The 24,018-nt window shown below is 38.9% G+C and overlaps 1 protein-coding gene across 1 annotated transcript in view; it reads right to left on the reverse strand.

The window, feature by feature from the left end:
- Positions 1-5,430: 5,430 nt before the first annotated feature.
- Positions 5,431-24,018, reverse strand: part of MRPS27 (mitochondrial ribosomal protein S27) — a 41,994-nt gene continuing 23,406 nt past the window's right edge. Inside the window, exons 5-11 of the mRNA XM_039729611.1 lie at positions 17,463-17,577; positions 16,886-16,964; positions 15,536-15,651; positions 13,934-14,036; positions 11,594-11,736; positions 9,940-10,095; positions 5,431-5,845 (exon numbers count right to left, since the gene is read on the reverse strand). Coding sequence (XP_039585545.1) covers positions 5,606-5,845; positions 9,940-10,095; positions 11,594-11,736; positions 13,934-14,036; positions 15,536-15,651; positions 16,886-16,964; positions 17,463-17,577 — 952 coding nt within the window. The 3' untranslated portion in view covers positions 5,431-5,605. The remainder of the gene's footprint in view (positions 5,846-9,939; positions 10,096-11,593; positions 11,737-13,933; positions 14,037-15,535; positions 15,652-16,885; positions 16,965-17,462; positions 17,578-24,018) is intronic.

A 24,018-nucleotide genomic window follows, 5' to 3' on the forward strand; every position in this document is an offset into this window, starting at 1 on the left:
TGAAATATCTGGAGCATATACTCTAATATAAACAAAGCTAAACATACATAACAATTCCTATAAGCACTCGAGTTGCATCCTCTGTACCTCTTAAGGTCCCAAAAATAATTTTGATTGAGCTTTTACAAACCTCATGTTATTTTACCTCTGCTTACCTGTGTTACTTTCCTAACAGCTGAAGATAAACTGAACCACTGAGCCAATTAAATACTTAATATGAATCCTCCTCAAGAGTGCAAGTCAGTATACCCACAGAGAGTTTACAGTTTCCAAACATGAAATTATACCAGGAGTTACCCTGTGTAAGGATCAGAACAGGCTTGAAAATTTCTTTGCCCATATCACTTAAGGGAGGATTGTCAAGATTTGCAATGAGCAAGACACATTGAAAGCTGAATTTTGCCCTGTGCTTGTCACTGGGCCTCTAATTCTAAGGTTATTTCTGTGCCTGGGGCATTTTCAATTTGGAATGGGTGGAATGGACTTGAGTTCACCAGAAAGGTTTAAGATTAGCATGACCCAGTACTATGCAATTGCTAGCTGAGTTCAGTGACAACTTTGATTTCTGTGGGGATACTGATGCAGAGTAGGTGGCACAGTTTTCTACCACATTTAGCATCTAAAGTTCCTTTTGAATTAATGATTTGTCACTAATTTTTGACCTATACTTCATTCTCCATGGTTTTATTATGAAAGAGTCACTGTCACCAGTTCAGGTTGTCAGCAGTATAGCAGTAGTTTCTCTTTTACAGTTGAAAATCCTTTTCCTCATCTCAACAGCTCCTATCATTAAATTTCTGGAAAGGTAAATTTAAGTCTGCTCTCCACAGATGTGCTCAAATATTCAAATATACTTTGCAGGGCCGAATTGTAGTTTGTACATAAACTGACCCAGGAACCTCAGCAAAAGTGGATGTTGTTTAGTGGACTACATCTTTCATCCCTTTAAATCAGTGGTGCAACTCCTTTTTGTAACTCCAGCTTCCTGATGAGGCAGGGGAAGAGAGGACACTTGCTAACCTGTGCCCCCAGCTGTCTTCTGTCTGTCTCAACAGCACAGTGATGACTGCTCAGATTAGAAATCTCCTTGTACCAGTCAACCTTCACCCAAAGCTGGCAAGTGTCATCATCCTAGTCCTATCGTTTAAGGGTGACCAGAGAACTCTGGGATGGGCAGGCAAACAGCTGGGACAAGGCCACTTAGGGAATGAACAGGTGCTTGACACCAGCACTGTGTCTAGGACACAACATATGACCCGGTCTGAAAGCATCTTGTAACCTTATCTTGGCAAGGTCAGGCGTTACCATAAATATGGCCCATCTGTGCAAAGCTTCTGGCAACATTTATGTGAGATGCAAGGGTATAAATATGTAATTTTCTTGTTGTGAATAATGACCTTCAGTGCTTTGCTGGAACTGTTCTGCCAGTAACACTCAAGGGAGGAAGAGTTACATATTTGCTTGCCTCAGCGGCAGCATACTTGGTGTCTGCTATACGTTTGAATTGGGATGCTGCTTTTTGTCTTTTAAGAGCAGCCAAATGCTTACCAACATACCGAGCAGGCTTTGCGTTTGTATTGGCCTCTGTTTCTTTTGGCTAGTATTGTTGAAGGGTCTCTCCCAGACTTGGAAAAACATGGGAGAGCTCTTCACACTGTTTGGCACATACAAGTCTGGCAATGCTGTACCATGCACACTTACCAGTCAGGTATTATTTGGGCTGCTCATCACAGCTCAGTCGCTAGGCAAGCCAATGTACTACTGCTCATGGGAGATTTTCCCCTGCCTTTAGCAATAAAAACATCAGGAGAAGGAGCAGGGAAATTATTCAAAAACTTGCAAGAAAGATGCACTACTGTGATTTAGAAATATACTGACAAGGGAAAAACTGCAATAGCTTTAATCCTAATCACAGAGGTAGTCAAACGAAAACAGGATGTGAAGGAACACTTCTAGGAGAGGTGTTTCAAAAATATGAGCTAGTGTTACTACTAAGATTTTGGTCTGTCCTCTCCAGTAAGCATTTAGCCAGTCCTATTCATGTATAGAAAGGTCTAGACAGCTGTCTGAAACAGGACAGCAAGAAACAGAAATGCTTCAAAAAGCTGGAGAGCATCCTAGTGAGAAAGTGCTCATTGGGTTGTGAGCTTGCATCAAACACGAAATCAAGAATGAGGAAGCAGGGCTGGATGAACTCAGAGCTTTTTGTGTTTGTAGAACACAAAACTATTTTTTAAAATATGCATATACACACATCCACACTCTTCCTTTAGTATGAGAGTTCACATTTAAGCAGTAGCAGATCAAAAGAAGCTATATGACTTCCCTGTCCCTCCTCCTTTTAAATGTGGACAGCTGCATCACAGCAGGTGACGGCGAACACAGCAGAGCACACATGGCTGCAGACATTTGGACTGAAAGGCTTTTGACTGCTTGGGGCCCAGTTTCACTCCTAGGTGCTGCTTCAAACTTCTTTCGTAAGATTAATTCAGATTAATTAAAAAGCAGGTAAAAAAACAGGTTCTGTGTGCAACATGATTCATACAAGGGGGCAAATAATCAAGTCTTAGATTTCCTGAGGTGGGAAGGAGAAAAGCAGGAAAGTTAAGCCAAGTTAGTTGACATTCTGTTGATTTTTCATGCTGTTGCATTCGGTATAGAGCTACTGTATGTGTCTTCCTGGGAAGGACAAGCATATGCCTGAACAGCACTGGTCTCTGAATTAGCTTGTCTCACAATTTGTCTTATTGTTGACCTTGCTCAAAGCCAGCAGGTAGGAGAGGGCACCAAAGAAGAGAGTACCTTCTTCCCCTCCCTCAAGCTTCCTTTGCTAATACATGTTTTGAGCATCTTGAGATTCAGCTGTACCCACAGTCCTCAAACCTCAGGATGCCCAAGCACTTGGCACCCCAAAGCTGCTTGCACCACTGAGATGTGGAAGCAGCGCAGAGACATGAAAAAGGAGAACAAATAAATGTGATATACATAGTAGGAACTTTAAGGGAATCACAGGTAAGATCAAAAAGGAATGAGGATTCGTGGAGAATTCAGGAGGGTGCAGGTACACATATTGGACATGTAAGGATTTGCTGGGTGTGAAAACATTTGACTAGACAAAACATTAGAAACTGCTCGCTGCTGAGACCATAGTGAAACCTATGGTGGGGAGGAGCAGTACAGTACTGGACCATGGAAGAATACTTAGCTGGGTCCTAAGGGGAAGAAGGTCCCTAGTGTGCAGCTGGTCCAGCTGGTCAAAGTGTCAAAACCAGTATCTCACTCAGAGTGATACCAAGGGGACAGATAAATTAGAGGGTTTGGCTTTCGGTTCATGTCACAAATAATCTAGATCCTCTGCTGCACGTCTTGGGTCTGATGTCCTTCATCTGGCTGATGAATCTGATTTGCTGCCTGCAAAGCATTTTGCAAAGAAATCCTTCTCCCAGGGGCAGAGGGGGATATGAGAGTAGACTAGGGAAAAGGCAGCGAAAGGTTGTATCTGCTGGTTTAAGTTAATGCTTTGAACTGTGGTCAGAGGATTCCAACCCACATGCCTGGAATAAAACAAAGAGGCAACCTATAATATTCATTAGCAGGCTACTCAAAGCTCACAGGACGATTTTTTTTTCTCCTATTGCTGTAATAGTTAAGTCTAAATAAATGGGAAAGGGGGTAGTTGTGGGGGAAGTGAACCCAACCCTGTGAGACAGCAGGGACACAGCAGCTGGCAGCTTGCTGGAGCTCAATTAGCATTAGCAGCCTGCTGTATCTACCAGCAGGCTGGGGGAGGGAGGGTGGAAGAGCCCACAGAAACAGGCTCCTTGTGCTGACAAGAGGCCAACAATAACCAAGGAGAAATGTGTAAAATTGTAGTGTAGTGAAGATCCCAAAAGCTGATGCCTGTAGAGAGAAGCTCATACAGGAATTTGGATGGAGGAGTGATCACAAAACCTTTGGAGCTACAGATCATGCTCTGAAACCGAAGAACTGAAACAATGGTCAGTGAAGGGACAATACATTCTCTTGTGTCTCAATTAGGAGTGACTATGACCCCTTTAGGACACCAGTTTTAAGGAAATTATTCTTAGGAGTGCATTTGGCCTTCTACCCTTCCTCACAGCTCCCTAACTTCTCCTAGTAATCAGAAGGTGTTTACACCAAGAAAGAGAAAAAACATTCAGGAGACTTTTCTCAAAAGTTCTCCAGGAAACTGCTGCTAGACAAGCTAAAAAATCATCCACTTACCTGGCTGGACACAGCACTCTCTTATTGCTCTATAGGATAAACTACAGGAGCTGCTGACAAGATGGGGTCAAGGACCTTAGTATCAGGTTTCCTAGACATCAAAGAGCAAGCAGACTCTGAATGTGTTTGTTGGGAATTCTAAGAAAGGTGTCTGGTGTATTTAACGTATCCTTTCCTACACTTAAAACAAGGTTCACAGGGCTGCAGCATGTTCTCACTGGATTTACAGTGGGTTTGTGGTGTGAGTTTTATCACTGCAAAACTACACAGATGCACAATAAAACTTGAAATGCTTATTTTATTAATTTTAAAACATATTATAAAATTATAAATTTTATTATTTAGACCCTGTGGTAAAGCACAGTGAGACAACATTGCTGTTGCCTTAACAAACTGCAATTACAGCAGGGCTGTTGCTCAGGTCTTCCTGTTTTAAAGGACCTTGTCCCACTATGCCCTACAAAGAGTTGCTGGCTGCAGATGACAAGATTCAGTGGGAATGTATGAAGGGATGGATGCTGATGCATCACAACCACAATCAATGCACTATGATTCTTTCCTCCCTTGCCATTTCCTTGTGCTCTTGTGAATAGCTACATTGTTTTACTGATCTGAAGAATGGGGCATGGGACCGTGAAGGGAATTAGGTCAAAAACCTAATGAAACAGTGCCCAGAATATAAAAGCAAAGCGCACTGCAGTATGAGGCTCCTTGGTGTGTGCCGAGGTGACTGCACATTTCTCGTGTCTAGAAATGGAGCAAAGCCGCACCAGTAAATGCAGAAATTTCTAACATCTTTAAAGACACATCTGAATGCATGCTCAAGTGCTAACTCACTAGGCTGAAACTCTTTGTAGTTTTAAAAATAGCCTAAAGTAAGGCTTCCTACCTTCTTAGTCCATACACAGAAGCTTGAATTTTCCGAATGGGTTGGGAAAAAGAAAAAAACCCAATCAATATATGTTAATCCTCTTAGTGTCTGCAGTTCAGAGTAGCAAAGGCATTCTTTCCTGTGAGAAACCCCTACTGAAACAACTTGTGTTTGAAATTCTTCCCCTTTCTTTTGTTCTTTCCACCCTCTAGACCTTTCATCACAGGCAAGCTAGTCCTTATGCTTTTGTTTCTTTGTGTTGTCTCTATCCCATCTCTTGCCTGGCTGATGGTAGAAAGAAAACACAGCATATACAGGATGAAGATTTCTAAACCACATGTGCTTTACTTCAGGAAACAGAGCAAATGGGATGCTTAATTTGCATACAGCAGTCACACCTGCAGCATGATTGAAGTGAAATATTTATAATGGTAAGCACTTCAGTTCACTGACAGAGAAGTGCACACCATTGCATTCATAGTTCCAGTACTAAGCAGATGCTTTAGCTAGCTTCTGAACTTCCATTCCCTGCTTAGCCTGTTCTCTCATCTCTCTTTCTCTCTCAATGAGAAGTACTTGTAGTTCTTCCCACTTCTTGAGGTTCTGCTCGTATTTTGCAATGTCTTCCACTTCACATTCTGGCAGTTTCTCCTTGACAAGTTGGGTGGTCAGGGTTAACAGGCTTTCAGATTCAACCTTGCCAAGTGAATGCAGTTTGGAGTACAGCTCCTGTCAGAAAAAGAGATTTGGTAGGAGTGTCAAGGAGAAAGCCCGTCAATCACAAAACAATCAGACACAAATACTTCTCTACAGCCAACATATCACTGAATTATTTTTAATATTAATAGTAGTAGTAGTAGTATTGCTGCTGCTGCTGCTGCTATACAGGCCAGGTTACTATCACAAAGAAGTGTTTCAACTGTGGTAGCTGCTACCATTTCTTGAAATACTAACCTTTAGAGTGTTTGTCTTTATAGCAACAAAACTGAACCAATTAAATTTCATTTTCATTAACTATTCAAATTCTCTTCTTTTTACAAGTTCAGTTATCGGGTATTAACAAAGATCAATTGACCAGTCAACCACAATAAGTATTATTTAGATACCTTGGGTTTGTGTCTTGCCTCAAAACCAACTGCATGATTTCATCCACACTGTCTGCATCAGCATCCCTCCCAACAGGTGCACATCACTTCAAATGTTCTCTTTATAACTGCATACTAAGTAATTCCCATAATTTTTCTTCCAAACTTACTGTGCCTGACGTGTGACTACACTTCGGCAGATTATACAACACTGTTAAAGCAAGAGATATTTTTTCAGGGATATTCCACACTGAAACAAAGCAAAGCCTCAGAAAGGAACTCCAGTTTTCTTTCTTGAGCTTTACTTATATAGATTTCCTGCAGCATAAAATGTTAATACACTTAAGATGATGAATCATCCAGTGATACTGTTTCTGGCTTTCTGTGATCTTTAGCCTGATAGCTCCTTAACATTCTAATTAATTGCCTTAAAAGTGCAGATACACAACCAAGAAGAAGATGATACAGCACTGGAAAATTCTTTATCCCTTGTTCATCCATTAGGTGAAAATACATTTTCCCAACCCTTATTTTAAATAAAACATTTTACCCAGCCCAGCACTTGCAAAAATGTTTAAAGTATGTGTTCTAATGAAAGGTACATTTGTATTTGCTTCATTTGAATGAAACTTGTTTTGCATTGCAGTACAATGGAACAAAGATGTGGGGATTGTTCTCCTCCAAACAAAATGGCAGCTCCAGAGCCATGCAGATATCCAGACTTCCAGTTATCACTGAAAGTTTAAGCACTATGCAGCTGATCCACAGTGTCCTTCTTACCCAAGCTCATGCTGGCAATCATCTACAAATGCATACCCCCATAGCTCCTACCTGGAGGCTCTGCCTTGCTCTTAGGCAGGAAACTATTATGTCTCCTCTGAGGCCTCTCCACTTCTCTCTCCCTCAGCCTCTCCAATTCTCTGTCCCTCAGCCAACATAACTGGCAGGCATTGTTGTGTTTTACCTCGGAGGTCTGAACTGGACAGACAGCAGATTAAAGACTCTTTAAAATGCTACAGAGGCAGCTCTGAGTGGCTTGCATATTTGGTTCTGTCTCTTTTTTGATTTTATGATAAAGAATGAAGACAAAGCCAATGTCTTCAAAGCTAATGAACTAAAACCAGACTCAATAAAGTATTTAGATGTATTAGTCTCAGTAGGTACACAAGGCATCAGTGAGAAAACTGAAGAGATTGTACAGCTTGAGTTTGGGGAAGAAACTTGACAACTATGTTCATAGATTAGATATGTAACTAGTTTAGATCATTCACACTCTTCCTATTGAACTCTACCATGTGCTCAAAAGGGGCTGAAACATCTTCCCTAAACACAGGAAATTGAAACACAGAAAGGCAATAAACAGTAAACTAGCAGGTCATGTCTCCTAAGCCATTACTAGTATCATTGGTATCCTGGAATACTTCCTGCTCTTCTCTTATACATTAGTAATACTGATTTAGGAAAGCAGGCTGTATGTCCCAGAGGTACTAAAAGAGCACATTCTTAAATGTTTTAATCATTATTTTTATAAGCAGTCTCCATGCCTCTGCATGCAGACAAGTTAGGGAAGAAGGTGCATTGCTTTTGGAGAAGGTGTTCCCAGCATTTATGTGATAAAATGTTTGCCGCTGACTGATCGTTGACACAGATGGAAAGAATTGCCTGAAGAACACTACAGTGAGCAGTAAGTCTCAGCATACAGGATCTTTAAAACAGGTGATTGGAACACAAATGAATGTCAGAGTCTAGATTACAGCTGTAACAGCTTTTTGTGGAAAGAGCCAAATGCCCTTAGGTCCTCTTTTTTTAGTGGAAGCAAAGACAAGTATCTGTATCTGTAAGACTTCCATGCCTTTTTCAGGAATTTTACAAATGGATGTTCTGAAGGTTGGCATGAGACAGATGCTATTGCATGGAGTACCATGGAAGAGCATGTGTATGTCTGGAGCAAACCCATATACTTTTGCTTGCATTCTGAGGCATATGATTTGTGAAGCAGAATTGGGAGTCCAGGAGGCAGAAGCAATTGGATTTGAGGTCAAGGAGAAAGACTGGAACATCCAGGCTAATTAATGCAGGGCTGGACAAAGTGCAACTGATTTTTTTCAGCACCAGAAGTGCAAACCTCTGCTGGGGTTACACAGAAGGAACAGATGATCTGTGCTGGGACAGCAGCTGGGAATGCACACATCACCAGGTTGACTCAGAGCTGCCACCTTCCCTCACACCTGTAGGATTTCTAGTGCACGTTAAACTACACCTAAGTGTCCCAGGCCACCTGGGAAGTGTTGCTACAGCCGGCCTAATGGATTTGGGAGAGGAATCTAGGAACTCCTTCAGGCTTAGCTGAAATGGCATTCTAACTCATGAGCTCCTTTCCTCATTCACACAACCAGAAATTTTGGCTTATTACTGTTGGATGCCTGGATGTCACATGGTGGCATGGTCTTTCTAATATTCAGACTCTCCTGGTCAGATTTTAAACACTGGGACTAGTTTTTTGGCCAAAGGTCACTGCCACACCAGGGAATGCCTGAATTAGGATTAATTATGCAATTTGTGGAAAGGTTGAGGTGAAAACTAGGTTCTTGGCACTAGTCCCCAGTTTGATATACAGACCTCATTTTGAGCACTCTGCATTATTTTCCTCAAGGCTAGACAATGGATGGACAATAAGAGACACATAAAAAACTTCTCACTCCCTCCTTCAAAGAACACTTGTGTTTACCTAATTCACTGAAATTCATCCAGGCATTACCATATGCTGAGCATCCAATGATTCCCAAACATTTCCATTAAAAAGTTTTAACTGTCTACAAAACAAGTTTAATATCCAATACGTAAGTAAAAATTAAAGCAAGAGAAAGTGTGTGTGTGTGTGAGCTGAAACCATAGGATACTAGTCTTTTAACTTTTGAAATTTCTTTTGAACAGTCTGTATCCAGCACAACTGTCCAAGGTCACAGCCATCCAGCAGAAACAATGGAAACGGATGGGTTATGGAAAGAGTACTGCTCCTGGAACTGTAAGCAGGTAAGTTTCAACCTAAAGTACTTGATTCTTACCACAGCACAAATCAGAGTTGATAAAGTAAAATTAGCTCATTTAGCTAATTTTGAGATGATCAAATAAAATCAGATGATCAAATTAAATGCACTTATTATATAGACGTACCCTAATGAACAGCCTTCTGTGTTTCTTAATGTTATCATCAGTATGATGATAACAATCTAAAGATAAAAGTAAGGTTATATGAACCTAATTTAATTCTCCAGTCTGAAAGTACAAGATACAACATTCCTACATAATTATAATGTACACAAATGGACAACAAATTCAGGGTAGTCTCACATCCATTAAAATTTATTTTAATGAGCAAGAGCCCACACAAGGTCAGATAACAGGTCTCTAAAGACATTCCACTTTTGCAAACAGGACTGGAGTTATCATTTTCATGTATGAAAAGTGAAGATAAAATTCCAGCAGACAGACAAAAGACAAGTAGCCTTGAGCTTTTATGTCTTTGTAGGCTGCTGCTTCCCATTTGGAGAAGTGAAAATGTAAGGTGACATTAGTTTCAAAAATGCCAAACAGAACTCCTGATGCTGAAAGAAAGAACTCCTGACAATGAAAGGGTGTCAGACTACCAGCCATAGTAAGTCAGCATCTGTATTTTCTAGTATGCATCACAGAGATCTACCACAGCTTAGAATATTTAGAGAAATTAAACTGCATTACCTTGAATCGGCTGTAGTACTCAGGTACTTTAGACTGCTCTGTTTCTTCTGACTCTGCACATTGCGACTTCTGCTCTAATTTCTTGGCTTCTTCAGCAGATTCTGGATCAGGTTTGGCTTCAAGGACAGACTGCAAAATGGTCTCCAAGGCATCAATCTGAACAATCACATTTGTCATGATCAGAATCAAGAGTGTAGGAATACAATCTAAGTAACACAACTGTCATGCATTCAAACAACTTAATTCATTACCTTGTATTTTGAGATGACTTCTGTATATGCTAAACAGAAAATCAAATTCTAAAAGGAAATGAGACAATCTTGGAAGAATTTTGTATTGTGGTTGGGAAATTGGAGTGTGTGGCTCTCACTCACAGTCAATGCATTGCTTTTTGGGCTCTACTACTGGTATGTACAGAGATGCAGCATTAGTAAAGAATCAGCAAAAGCCTTATTTTACAAGTTCTTAGTTATTTGCTGAACAAAGTAAAAAGTACCTCTATACAGATAGCATTTCTAGGTATTAATAGCATTTACTGTTTTTAGAGTATCAGGAGGCAGACGGATACAATCTTCTATGGACCTATGGTACCAGACACATACAGCCTGTTTCAACACTAGGATGTGCATCTACAACACAGAGCAAGATGAGAAATTCCTGAATTTGTCTAGGGTTTGCAAGCAGACAAAAAAACCACAAGGGTATTAAGTTGAGTTCTTCAGACTTGAAGTGAGAAAGATACCTCTAAAACCACACACCTGAAGAGGTGAACTCAAAATTGGTGGAAGTCACATATGTGACCTGTCTTGGACTGACCAGTATTATACTAAGAAGCTTCAAAAAATGAAGCAATAGGTAGGAGTACCTGCTGAGCAGTGCCCCAGACTTCTGCTTGTCAGGGGAGATTGCAATTTTAGTAGTGATATGAGCAAATGGAGGCTCTCATCATCAGGGGCACCTTCAGGAAAAGGTACCAAGAGGAGAGACCTCAGTGATGTTTCTGTGCCCCAGCCCATTTGGTAGTGATATACTAAGTTACTCCCAAGCTATCTGATTCCAGCAACAGCCTGATTCCCCACAGCAATCCTAAACCCCAAGTCCCTTAGTTAGTGCCAACCTCATAAAAGGACTGAATCTAGCCATCCTTCCTGACTGAGGGCAGTACAAACCTAGAAATCATTCTGTCAAGCTTTTTGGACCAGTACCACTCAGGACATCATCTGAGGGCACAGAACACATAAAATTAGCCATAAGAGCAAGAAGATGTGACAGTTCGTCCTCACTGCAAAGAAATATGTCTCTGAGTGGTTTCAAAAACTTGAGAAACAAAGGTGTCTTTCCATCCCTACAGACACTTTTTTCCTGCAACACAGACGCAGGTGTCTCTAAAGGGAGGGCAAGGCTTAAAAAACTTACTTAAATGGTCTGTGGCAGTAGCACATACTCATTGCCAAGGACATGCCAGTAGACATTATCACTGGCTCATCAACTTAAGCACTGATTCTGTTCTAAGCATTACTTCTCCTGTCTTGTAAAGGCCTATGAAGTTTGGAGGGCATCTTTTCATTAACAAGGCACAGAATTCACAGGTTTTACTGAAGTTTGTTTTATATTAAATTCCCCTTGTTCAGTGGGGTATAGCCTTTATACTTACAGCCTCTTTACAGATTTTGATGTTGCCTGACAATGAAGTCACATTCTCCATCACTTGCAAGGCTCTATTCAAATATCCAGGTGTCCACATCAATGGCATTAGATTGTATACAGCTCTTAATCCTTTTGTCAACTCCACCTTCCCTGTAATAAAAACACACTTTATTGTTAGTGTTTCAATATCTGAATCTTAATGGAACCTGTATAGGCTGGCTCTGGTTTCTAGCAGTAACAACAAGTGTCTTGGCTTTGGTGGTAAAAGCAACACACTTCTACAAAGTTGCTCTGATAGAATTTCCATTGCTCTAATTTTATTAATGTTAAAAAAACAATTCATTTGGTTTTTTTTTTGCTCAACTTAATCTAATTCTGTGCATGTTTCTGGTACGTCTCCATTCCCCCTCACCCAGAAATTTTGCCCAGATGGAAACCAGAGTAAGTGGCCAGGTTTTCTGGCTGTCAGGCTTCGTAACAGAATCTTGTAGAAGGATGCCTGAAGACCTCAGACAAATGTCTCCTTAGCTTTCAGCTGACTGTGGAGCATGTGTGCACTAAATCTGATTGTCCAGATTTACCTCTGTGGCCTCTAGGGTTTACTCACCCATAACAGCACATTTTATGGCTAAGTGCTCAGCTTACTACCCCTGTTTCTGCTGAGGTTCCTAAGAGAAAATACGGGACACCTGCCAAAAAGGAAATTCTGGTTCTTGATATAAGACAATCTGTGCAACAAGGTATTCATTGATTTTAGCAGGACCTGTGATGCTGTGACAGACTGCACCACTTGCAATGTGGCTTTTCTTCTGACAGTAATTACTTGAGATCATGAAAATCCTGCATAAGAGAGGAAATGCACATCACATTGTAAGAGATGCAATTTACACTGATTGTCACTCTTAGGCTTTGATTTTGTTATTGTCAGCATAACTCATAATTCCTCTTCAAGTGCAGCATACAGGAGTAGTTTCCAAGCTCTCAATCCAATTTGCACTCTGGCTATAGTAACATAAAACTATAAGAGACACCCTCTTTACATGAGACAGAACAGTTTAGGAAAAGCAAGGTAATAAGTGCACAGACAAAGCCTCTGGACCATGACTAAATTAAAAAAGTTGAGGTTCTTGAGGCCACTCTATGCCTGTAGACATCTTTTACTCTCTCAGAGGTCAGCTCCATTAGCGTTGGCAAGACTTTGGAATATGTGACATAACAGTAAATAGCTTTTGATCCACTGAATGTCAATGTCATGGACTAAGCACTATTGCTCTCAGACAAGAGTGAAGTACATTTTTGAAATACAGCCACTACTTCACCAATCTATATGACATTTAAAACTCTCCAAACTGAATGCCAACTGGACAGCAAAGTCCCTGTTTGTAACAGTATCTCCACTGGATTACAAACTACAGCGCTATGAAAAATTCTGCTTTCAAATTAGTTTGCACATTTATCCCTCTTTTTGACTGAAAATTAGTTTTTTGTTTTACAGTCATGATAAATACAAATCAGCATCGTAACTCTGCCACCACACATCATATTTTGAGGTGACATTTGAAGAACAAATTCACTTTTTATTACCCTCACCAATGCAGTAATGAAACAAAAATTTACAATAAATTGTTGACTACTTACTTTCTAGAAAATAATAATTTTGTAGAGAACAAGACCTATCTGTACCATACTCCACTGAAGAGTCACAGGAAATTCAATAACTGTTTGCCCATCTCCCTTCCCTTCAATTCTGAATACACTCTGATCTAACTTCTCTTTAATACTATATAGCAAGTTATTAACAACAAAGACTTCTTAACAGACACAGGATAAAGGCACTGCTATCTGCTGTTCACAACCCCAACATTCACTTTACAGTGACTAGTAAAAGTTCTAAACTAAGTATTTTCCAGGGTGTGCTCTCCCATCTCATCAGGTTTAAAGATTATTTTAAGATGCTCATTAACCAGAAAAACAGTCTGTTGTCCATAACCTTATAATGTGTGTCACAGAAATCTGTACTTTAGGGTATTTTTTTTTAATTTGTTGGTCAACCAACAAACCAATCCCACTGTTATTTAAGAGTATCTTCTCTCTTTCAGCATCTAACCCAAACATTTTAGGAAGCCCTAAAATTGGTTCTGAAGCTGTCTGATGAATCAAATTCAAATCAGTTCTACCCTCCAGGCCTACAAAACAGATTCATTTGTAACTCTGAAATTGTTCTTCCAGTATTTCTTTTTGTCCTTTGCCTTCTCCTTGATTACATTTTAATAAAACAAAGATGCCAATTTAATACAACCACTGAAGTCAAGAGGGGAAAGCTGACAATGAGGGAGGTAAAACTTACCAAGGAATGCATAGCCATAGAGCTGGGAACTAAAACCCACAGTGTTACTTTGCTTTAGACCCGTAAGCAATAGCGAAGCTCCGATATTTCTCTCTTCTTCCCACTGCAAATAATTTATCAACTAAGTAAGTGCTCCTTTAACAAACACAAATATAAAATGGCAGCATGCATGGCTTTCATCACATCTTAGCAATAAAGTAAAGAATTATTAAATATGCCCAGTGTTCAGTTACAGTATATCTTTCCTGAGGAACAGTATGAATTGTACTGAGGAACAACTCTCTTTGCAGAAGACTAAAATGTGAGTGGTTGTAATTTTGCAAGAAAGTTCTTCTTACTATGTCTACCTCTAGGTCTTAAACCAAACACAGAAAACTGGTTCTGAGCATTATGGGGCATTGAATGGTACTTTGAATGGTGTATACAAATAAAAATATAATTTCATTGCTGTCTTTTCATGGGATTGCTTCAAAATGCATATTAAATAAGTCACAGCTATACAAATAAGCTTGCCTTAAACATGTCTTATGTTCACAACACCTTTACTTGCACATTCAGTTTTCATGAAACACTACACATACTGACAAATGCTTATCTCTGCAGTACGGATATACAAACATGGACAAACACAATGGAAAAATGGGATTTTTTTCATCCCTTTGCTTTTCACATACAAGTGACTAAGCATACTTTATTTCTAGGCAATGAAGGAAATATGCAAAATAGTAAATGTGCTTTTCTCTTCTTCAGTGAAATCTCAAATTACAACCCAGTTGGGTAAAACCTGAAGGTACCTGTAAAATGCATTTTGGAAGATGCTTCATGTAACACAGATGGAGGCTTCAGGCATTTGCCATATAGATAACAACATGCTATTGAAGGCTTGAGCCAAACTACATTAAAAATAGCTTCCTACAGAGATCATGTCAGAGCCCTTTACTGAGCCCCTTCTGCAAAGGTAGAACAGTGCCACTTCCAAGATCCTGAACTGTCTGTCATTCTGGCCTTAAGCAAGCAAGCTGTAAATAATGAACCCATAATCCTTGGAGACAGGAGAAATGTAACAAAATTAGTTTTAAAACAGATATATAATAAGAAGCAACACACCCACAACCAAACCCATACACCCAAAAAAAAATTTTTAGTATCCCAATCGGGATACTAAAAAACCTAGTAAAAATGCTTTATAATTCTGCAACATCACCATTATCAAGGTCTAATAGTGAGCAATACTTAGCTCAATGGGGTCCTATAGAGTAGGACCTTTTTTTTTTTTTGGTGGTTACTGATAGAGTCTGCTTTGAACTGAAGTATCAATTCATGTCCTTCAAATGGGCATACATTACATCTGAAAATTCCTACACACCCTTCCTTTCAGAGAAAGGATCAAAAGGGGTGACAAGTGATTTAATGGTTTTCATATTTCGTTGTTTCTTTTTTTCCTTTCTTTCTTTCTTCTGCAGTTGCAAAAATAATAACAAAATGGAGCATTTTTTATGGGATATAAAAAATGTTCATGATTGAATGCTTAATTGACTGCACCACAACACTTGGAAGCAGAGTGTATCGCTCTGTGTATCATTCTGAGTGTGGTCAGCTTACCGTATGTTCCAACTTGGTTGCCAGGTACTGGTATAAAACATAGAGAGAAAGAAGCTGTGTTGATAATTCATCAAAACTTTCTTGGAGCATGATCTCTGTTACTACTGACATAGCATCTATGGAAGAAAACAATACTTAATCAGCATAGCTTCCAATACATATCTTCTGTTTGCAGCCACTCATGTGCACTGATGCTTTATTGCTGTGATACACTTTGAAACAGTTGAAGAGAAAGTTAAACATTTCTTGCAACTAGAATACACCTATAGAATTAGTCTTATTCCTTTGGGTTGCTCAAACACACTGCAAGAAGGAAGAATGGGTTGTATAGCATGAAACTACAGCCAAGGAGTTATTAAAATCATCTTAGCTCTACACACTTCAGCTGGCTATTCTTTCCTTAGCTCTTTAATCATTAAAAATTTTTAAATTATTTCTTTGTTCTTGTGTTTTGTTTTCAAACAAGAGAAGACTGACTTAACTTCATTAGCCTTAGGGTGACAGGAGAGCACAAAGGATAAGAAATGTTGTCACAAATCACAGTGTTCTACTCAGCAAACAATGTTCTGGAGGAGCTCTACATGGAATTCCAGTGACACTCTCTTATCAGGAAGGACAGTTTGGAAAGAGGCCTTCACACAGAACAGAAATATGGATAAAATAAGGGGGAATGTCTCAAAATAAAAAGAAGTATTAATTTGCTGTTTAGCAAAATCTTTCAGTTCTGTTCCATTATCTGTCTTATAAGAGCTTTATGTAAAGGAAAGCTTACTGCAAGTTTACAGTACTAGAAAACCTGAAGTGAAATTAAAATCAGTCATCAAAATTAGTATCTGTCATCAAACATGAGAGGACTCATCCAAACACTTAAACAGTCAATAATGAAAAGTAGCCCCAGTATGGCAATTCAGCATAGCTGGCTGCCTCCAATGACAGAATGCTTACACAAATAACTTATATATGTAGCTTTTTGAACAGCTAAATGTATGGAAGATGAAGACCAACACACATTTTGATTCTGGTAACACTCTAATTAATTGTCACTAATAAGTCCTATTATATCATTACCACGTATGTCAGATTTACAACTGAAGAAGATGGTTTACACTTGCAATAGGATTAACAACAGTAGAATCTGTGAATTTCACAAGTTCCAAAACTATAAAATTAATAAAATTAAAAAAAAAAAAGAGAGAGAAAAACATGCAGAAAATACTTCAAGGAAAGGTGAAGTTCTGTTTTATGATGAATTCATAAAAAAATATGGCTGCAAGTTTTTAGTTTAAAGAAAAGCTCTGTAAACATAAGGGCATACAACTAAGGATGCAGTACTGGTATGTGTTTTCTTACCTTCATATTTCTTCTGCTTTATAAAGCAATCCAACAAAATATTGAATGTAAAATTATCTGGAAAAATTCCATACTGAACCTGAAGAAGAGAAAAAAGTTGTGTGCAAATGTGTTGTTCAAATCTTCCCAAGCACAGTGCTGCATATACCAGGCAGAGCAGAACCACGACACTCCACACTGATGCAATGTACATCAAGCAACACAAGAGATTAGCATGGCTCCTGTGATGTAGGCTCTTCAACCTCGGATGCACTGGATTTGTTTTAGCATTTTATCTGAGCCTTTCAGACAAGGAATGGCCCTACCTATCATGTTATTATGCCTCCCCTGCAATTAGTATGTTTTGGACACCAACACTAGTTAAAACCAAAGACCCTTCTGAGAAACGAGAGAATTTAAAAGCTGTAAAAAGACTATTGCTAATATTGAAGAGCAATAGTAATTTGTTGTTTGACAAAGAAATCTGAACTTAAACCACAGTCTACAGGCCCTGGCTGCAACAGGAATTCCTGTCAAGCCACACCTGAATCAAAAAGCCGATCAAATATACTCATGCCTCTTCCTTGGCAAAACCTACCTTGTTTTGTATTGTGTATAAGGCTTTATCTTGGGCACCATATTTTAAGCACTGTCTGATCCAGCTGTGAATGGTCCAGTCTCTCAAGTACCAAGAATTTGGGCTATGCCGAAACCTAAAGATAAAAAAGAGTTCTGGTGACAATATGACTCTGCAATCACAGAAACAAACTCTGTAATCAACCCAATTATGAATTTCAAACCTCACCATTCATGAACTCAGATATAAACCTCTCTATGTTTGATTTGGCAGTCAATCACTGCTCTCTAAACAGCTGCTCCAGATAGCCCTTTCAAGCAAGAGAAACAAAACTTTGACACATTAATAGTATGTACAAAGGGGAATATGACCTTTTCACAAATGCATAACATTTAAACTTCTCACTTTCCAGCAAGCTTACTGCTTTTTTTGGAAAAAAAATTACAAAAAATAACAGTTTGGTATATTTATGATGAGCAACTGAGACTGGTATAAATACTGTAGTATTTTTTGACCTTGTCCTTGTGATTGTGTAAGATTGCATTGTATAACGTTTTAACGTATAATAATGATAATAATGCTGGGCTTGCCAAAGAGCTACAACTGATGACATCAGCAAGTATCAGAATTACATCAAAATATAACTGCATCTGAATCTTTGGAGCTTGTGTAATCTGGTGTCTCTCACCCTCTGTAACTCATGCCTCACTTCACCAGTTAAGAATTCATTATGCCTCAGCACAGGTCATCCCTGGGCTGCTGCATGCTCCATTTGCCTTAGAAATGCTTCATCAGTGAGGCATACCTCATGCACAGGAAACTGGTGGAAACCTTTTCCCTGCCCCTCTACACTGGTTTAATCTATTCTGAGTCACTTCATGTCATGTCTTCAGTAGTCTTCCAAGGCAACTCACTCCAGTGCTCAACCAATTTGCAAAACTAAATACTTTTAATTTCATTTAATCGTTATTCAGACACATGCACTTTGCTCCACATTTGAACAAACAGTGACAAAAAACACATGGAGCTTTAGTTTTGGCAAACATTCAAGCACCAGTTAAAAGTTTAGTGGTAGGAGCTGCTGCCTTGGTCCTGAGCAGATTTTCACACCCACGTGTGAAGAGATGCATGCAGTCTTTCTCAATTCAAATGAAAACTGATCTCAGTCCCCAGCACAGAAGTGACTGTCACTTTCTGCGAAGAACACCAATGACTGAGCTGAGCTCATGCGCCAATGCTTGCAGCCCCAAGCCAAGATGCAGCACCACTTAGAGACAGGGCAGACTCTTCCATCTGAGTGAGCATGCTTTCCAGAACGTTTATCAGATTAATGCAGCCACCAACCCTCTTTCCCCCTCAGTAAATCTCTTGTCTATCACTGAGGGCTACACAGATGACCAAGGCTGCAAAAGTACTGCAGCCTAGAGAGCCTTCAGAACAAAGACTGCCATGTCAAAAGTGGAGCTAAACAACTACAGAATCTAAATGTAAGTATTTGTAAGTGGCATAGAAATCTCCCCATTAAATTAGAACTTAATAGCAAAAGAAAAGCATGCTTTGAATATTAAATTCCAAGCATCCATTCTGGTGCTACAATTACTTTCCATTTTCTTCTCTCTGGAGTTCAAATACTGAGAGTAGCAAGAACGTATATTTGCTTTCACTGAAGTCCTGTGTCATGGACATATGCTTTCAGGAAGTATCAGTTACAGGAATTTGGATTTAATAATATTTTGACAAAAAAATTATCTAATTGCTACAGACTCTTTCACCAGCCATTTAAGAAGGGTCAAGCTGGAACACCAGCACCCAGCAATAATGCTGCCGACATATTTTAAAGTTTCATTAAATGTTTAGTACTGTTTCACAAGTGGAAAATAACAGACCTGTCTTTCAAAAAGCATGACACTGATGCTCTCAAATATTTAGGCTTTCTATTGATAGAATATTTGCAAATGAAAAGCAAGTATTCAAACAACAACAAACCTATCCAGTTGTTTTTAATGCTAACACATTTGAATATTCAACTTTTTTCACAGCTGTTTATTCTCCTGAGTACACCACAGCAAGAGAGAGCACTCCTAAACTACCTGTACCTTGGGACTGCTAAAGCTTACTGTCATGGAAGCTTCTAGGTTTCAAAGTAAAATTGGATTTGGACAGCAAAAAGCCTAACAGGGATACAATATGGCCTAGAAACAGAATGAAGCTGATCCAATCAACACTCATTGTTGGAATCAATATGCACAAAATCCAGAGGCATGTCATAAAATCTTTTAAAAAATCTGCATATCAGCTTTTAGAGTGCTGGACTGATTTTGTGTTTGTGTGTGTGTGTGTGTGTATGACAACCACAGGACCTCTCAGATATTATGTTACTATTAAGATCTTTATGCTGATCTTTATGCTCAGATCAGGTCTTGCCTGCCCTAGTGCTAGGCAAATGAAAAGCAAAGTACTTCTCAACAAAGTAATTTTCTCGTTAATTCGAACAATTAATTACAAGTCAGTTGCATGGGAATGAAGAGAGGGGACTGGTGCATGAATGCAATATATATGCATGTACAAGATCCCCCAACACTAGGGGATTCCATTAATCCATGATGTGGTAGGAGAATTGGAAGGGAAACTACACTGCAAACTTTAATTGTTTCTGATTCATATAATGCTGAGATAAGCTCTGTCTCTATTGTACTAGCTGAAAAGAGAAACCAAGAGTATCTGTTTTTTTACAGTTAACCTAGACAAATCAACCAAATGTTGTGGTAGGCACTTGTACTTGAAATGGAATTAGGAAAAAGAGGAGGTTGCTCATCACTTTGACAAGCATTAACATCCTCCTCCTTCTATTTGTCCACCAAACAGGATATAATTAAGCAAGGCAATATGTTCAGGGACAGACGAAAAGACAGAAGGAAGTTAAAACTACAGAAAAAAAGAGAGGATTCAGAATGAATTAAATGAAGGAAGTCTCTAGCAACTGCTGTGTGTTTAATGGGAAGAGCAGAAGGTTATCTTGCAGATGCCTGCTGCTGAAGCTCATTCTTCTTAGAAGTATAAAAACCTGAGAAGCCAAGGTTCTTACAATGTGTTCAGAAAAGACAAGATGGAACTGTAACAGTATTAGAAAAGCTCTCTGTTGGTACACTTTAATGCTAATGGCTAAAGAATCAATATGGTCATCCTTCCAGTCACTGAACTGGGAACATCTGCCTCCATGGGGAATAAAAAAAGAAATATTTATATTACAGGGAGAGCCTGAAATATCAAGGTCATTGTGAATCTAACAGCACACAATGCAATACTCTAGAGAATTCACTTTATTTTTTAAAAGCTGTTCAAATTATGCAGTCTAGAAACCTGATTTTCACTAACAGTTGCTTTGTGCTTGCAAAATTATTATAACTTGGAAGAGATAGAAGTAGTGTACAGCCTCAGTACAAGGCAACCGGAACATTTTCAGCCAAGCAAGTACATTCTCTTGCTCACAAACAGGCCAGTACTTTGGGCTACATTGTCAGTTTACTAAGTAACCACAGTTAGCAGTGCGGCTACATAAAGCCCTACTGCTCATTATTTTCAGTATGCTGGGGTACTCATGCTGTGTGAAAAAAATAAAAAAGTTTAACAGATGCTGAGAGTGCTTCATGGGATGCTGTACTACTACACCAAGCATGACTTATTTGGTGCACTGGTGCACTCACACACTGCAGAAAAGCTGAATTCCTGCCTTACTCATTTATTTCAGTGTTGCAATTTTGCTTGTGCCATCAAGTGGTGATGCACTCTAGTTGCTTTCACACACCCTGTCTTCTCAAGGGAAGTAATGCAACAAATCTGAGAGCAAACATAACAGGTCTGCATTCTTTTTCCTAGGCTGATAGAGGGCACTGCATTGCTTTGGGGATAGTGACAAATTAGGAAGATGGTGAAGGAAAATTTGCTGCATTACCGAGGAGAAAGTGCTGCAGAAGTGACACACCATGAGGAAGAGCTCTGCAGTATAGAGGGAAAACCAGCTCGGCATATCGGCTCCCATTCTTTATTGATCACACGTCCCATTTTGGACTCTGTGGCTTTCTTAAGGGCCAGTCCAATTCCTGGTACTCCCAGAAGCTATCCTTGCGCAAGACACTATTTTTTCTCTTCCCCATTCTTCCCCAATCTGTGAAACAGAAGGAAGAGACCCTTCCTTTCTCCACCTTTACCTGACCTAATGAGAAAGCATTTTGTAATGACCCAAACATCCTACACTTCCTAACTCTCTTCTTTTAAAACTAGAGAGAAACATTAGTGTGCAAGTTCATGTATTTTCAATAGAAAGGGAGAGTGCCAGATTACTTCTCATCCACTTAAAATTCTACGAAGTCCCAACACAAAATGTAAAGAGACTTAAAATTAATAAATATAATAGAAATATCTCTGTAAACCAGGAAGAAGCTATCTCAATGAATGAATCCAAAGCAATTTCACATTTTACATGAGTCATACAGAGCTGAAAAGCATATTAACAATGTCATACTTTTTTTTTCCCAGGCACATTTTTTTCAGCTACAATGCATAATGATCAAATGGATTCCAGGCAGGCTTAGCTCGGAAACTGGAAGGCTGTCACCCAAAATTCTCCCTTTGTTTGTCATTTCAAGCCACAAGCCTTGGGGAAAATCATCTACATTTTAAATGGACCCAGAGGCATTGCTCATACATCAGTGTCAAAGAAAACAATCCTGGAAAAGCAATCATTATTGACAGAAATTTTCTTTCAAAAATGAACAGAACACTATTTTTCCATCCCTTCGACTGCCATTTTAGCCTTCACCTTTTTGTATAAATCTTGTAAAAATTTCATGTGTAAACCTACCATTCCTATAGGAAATGCCTCACACATTAACTGTCTACACTCAAAAACAGCTTTTGTGTTGCTTTTGTGTTGAAATAAAAAACTCAAGTAGTATGTGTACTCTAAGAAATCGATTATCAAAAGCAGTAATAGGACAGCTTAAAAAATTAGACATGACAACTGTAAAAGAGCACAGTCTAAGGCTGAGGCAGAATCTTACAGAAGCAGAAAATTGGTTTGCAGACTCCCTGAAAAAACCCCACGTTCAGCCCCTATTCTAATTTTTTTTTTACTTTCCCCAGTCTTTTATTTTGAACTAATTTAACCTGATTGCTTTGATGCTAAAATTAATTCTTCTAAATTAAGTTCTCTCCACCTCCACATGAATTCATATTTCATGCACAACATTTTTTGTTCAAGACTTGCACAGAGCTCTTACACCACTAATGCATATCTGATGATGGCCCCAAAACAGACCTAAATGATCAGATATGGAGAAATTACAGTACAGAACCACAGTCAAACATCAAGGCTGAGCATGAGACTTTAAGGATATTTTAAGTATCATGTCTTGTTTCATGTAAACCACATTAAGTTTTTATTTCTGTTCAATATTACAAGTTCATCTTTTTCTGAATCCTTAAGCTTAGTAACAAGACTAGATTTGGAAAAGGAAATATTTTGGTTAGAATTACCTACTACACAGTTATTTAGGAAGACTTAGGATACCACCTGGGTAACTTTCCTCTGCCAATGACTGAAGGGAGAAAATTCACTATTCAGTAGTTTCAGGGTAGCTATTACATTGCTCAAAACTACACTCATGCACAGAAAGCTCAGCTTCACAAACTCTTTCTAACAGTAACTATCACATAGCATTCACCATATACCAGCTAGGAGGTAGTTTATTCTTTATTGTCCTAGCAATTTTGACAGTTTTATTTTTTTTCTGCCCATTGTTGTCAGCCTCTTATCACTATATGCTCTTCCTCCTTTTGATGAATTTAAGGAACCGTCAAGAGTGAAGCATAAGGAACAAGCTTTATTATATTAAAAGTTTAAAAAACAGTAGGATCAAAGAGTTGCAAAATCCTAGATAAATTTTATAAATCTCAAGATAACGTAGGAATGGACAAGCAGTTTACCACAGCATGAAAGAACTGTCTTGCTTATACATAAATAGACCTAAGAGCTATTACAAAAGAAACAGCAATACAACAGATACGGAGCCTATGGCAAGTTTGAAGCAATTTATTGGTATTCCTGGTATCGTAATATTTTAAGCAACTACTAGTATACCTGAAAAATATTATTCCTGTATTATTTATCAATCCTCCCATCCAGAGGCACTCAACCTAACAGAACTGCAGTGGAGCTGCTCTTCCAACCTTCTGCCAGCAGGTTACACCCAGCAGTCCTGAATCCCCCTAAAAATATTTGCAAAGCACAAAGCAGCAATCCTTCAGACAACCTGATTAATATCCCACATTTACCTTAAATGCTTCAAGTCTTTATTCTAATTAGTTCAGACTGAAAAAGCAAAGCCAAGGCTCAAACAAAATACACTCAGTACACTCTTTGTTCCTGAGAAAACTCTTTGAGGCTGCTGAACGTGTTTCCTAAAAAGTTCCTCTAGTCAAGTAGATTTTCAGAATTATATATTCCCTGGCAGAACTCTAATGGAAGTTCACTACTAAGAAGAATGTGAACTAGTCTGTGTCAGTTTGGTTGAACATG

The sequence above is a fragment of the Passer montanus genome, unplaced genomic scaffold (assembly GCF_014805655.1).
Source record: "Passer montanus isolate IOZ18808 unplaced genomic scaffold, ASM1480565v1 scaffold7, whole genome shotgun sequence".
Classification (NCBI taxonomy): Eukaryota; Metazoa; Chordata; class Aves; order Passeriformes; family Passeridae; genus Passer; species Passer montanus.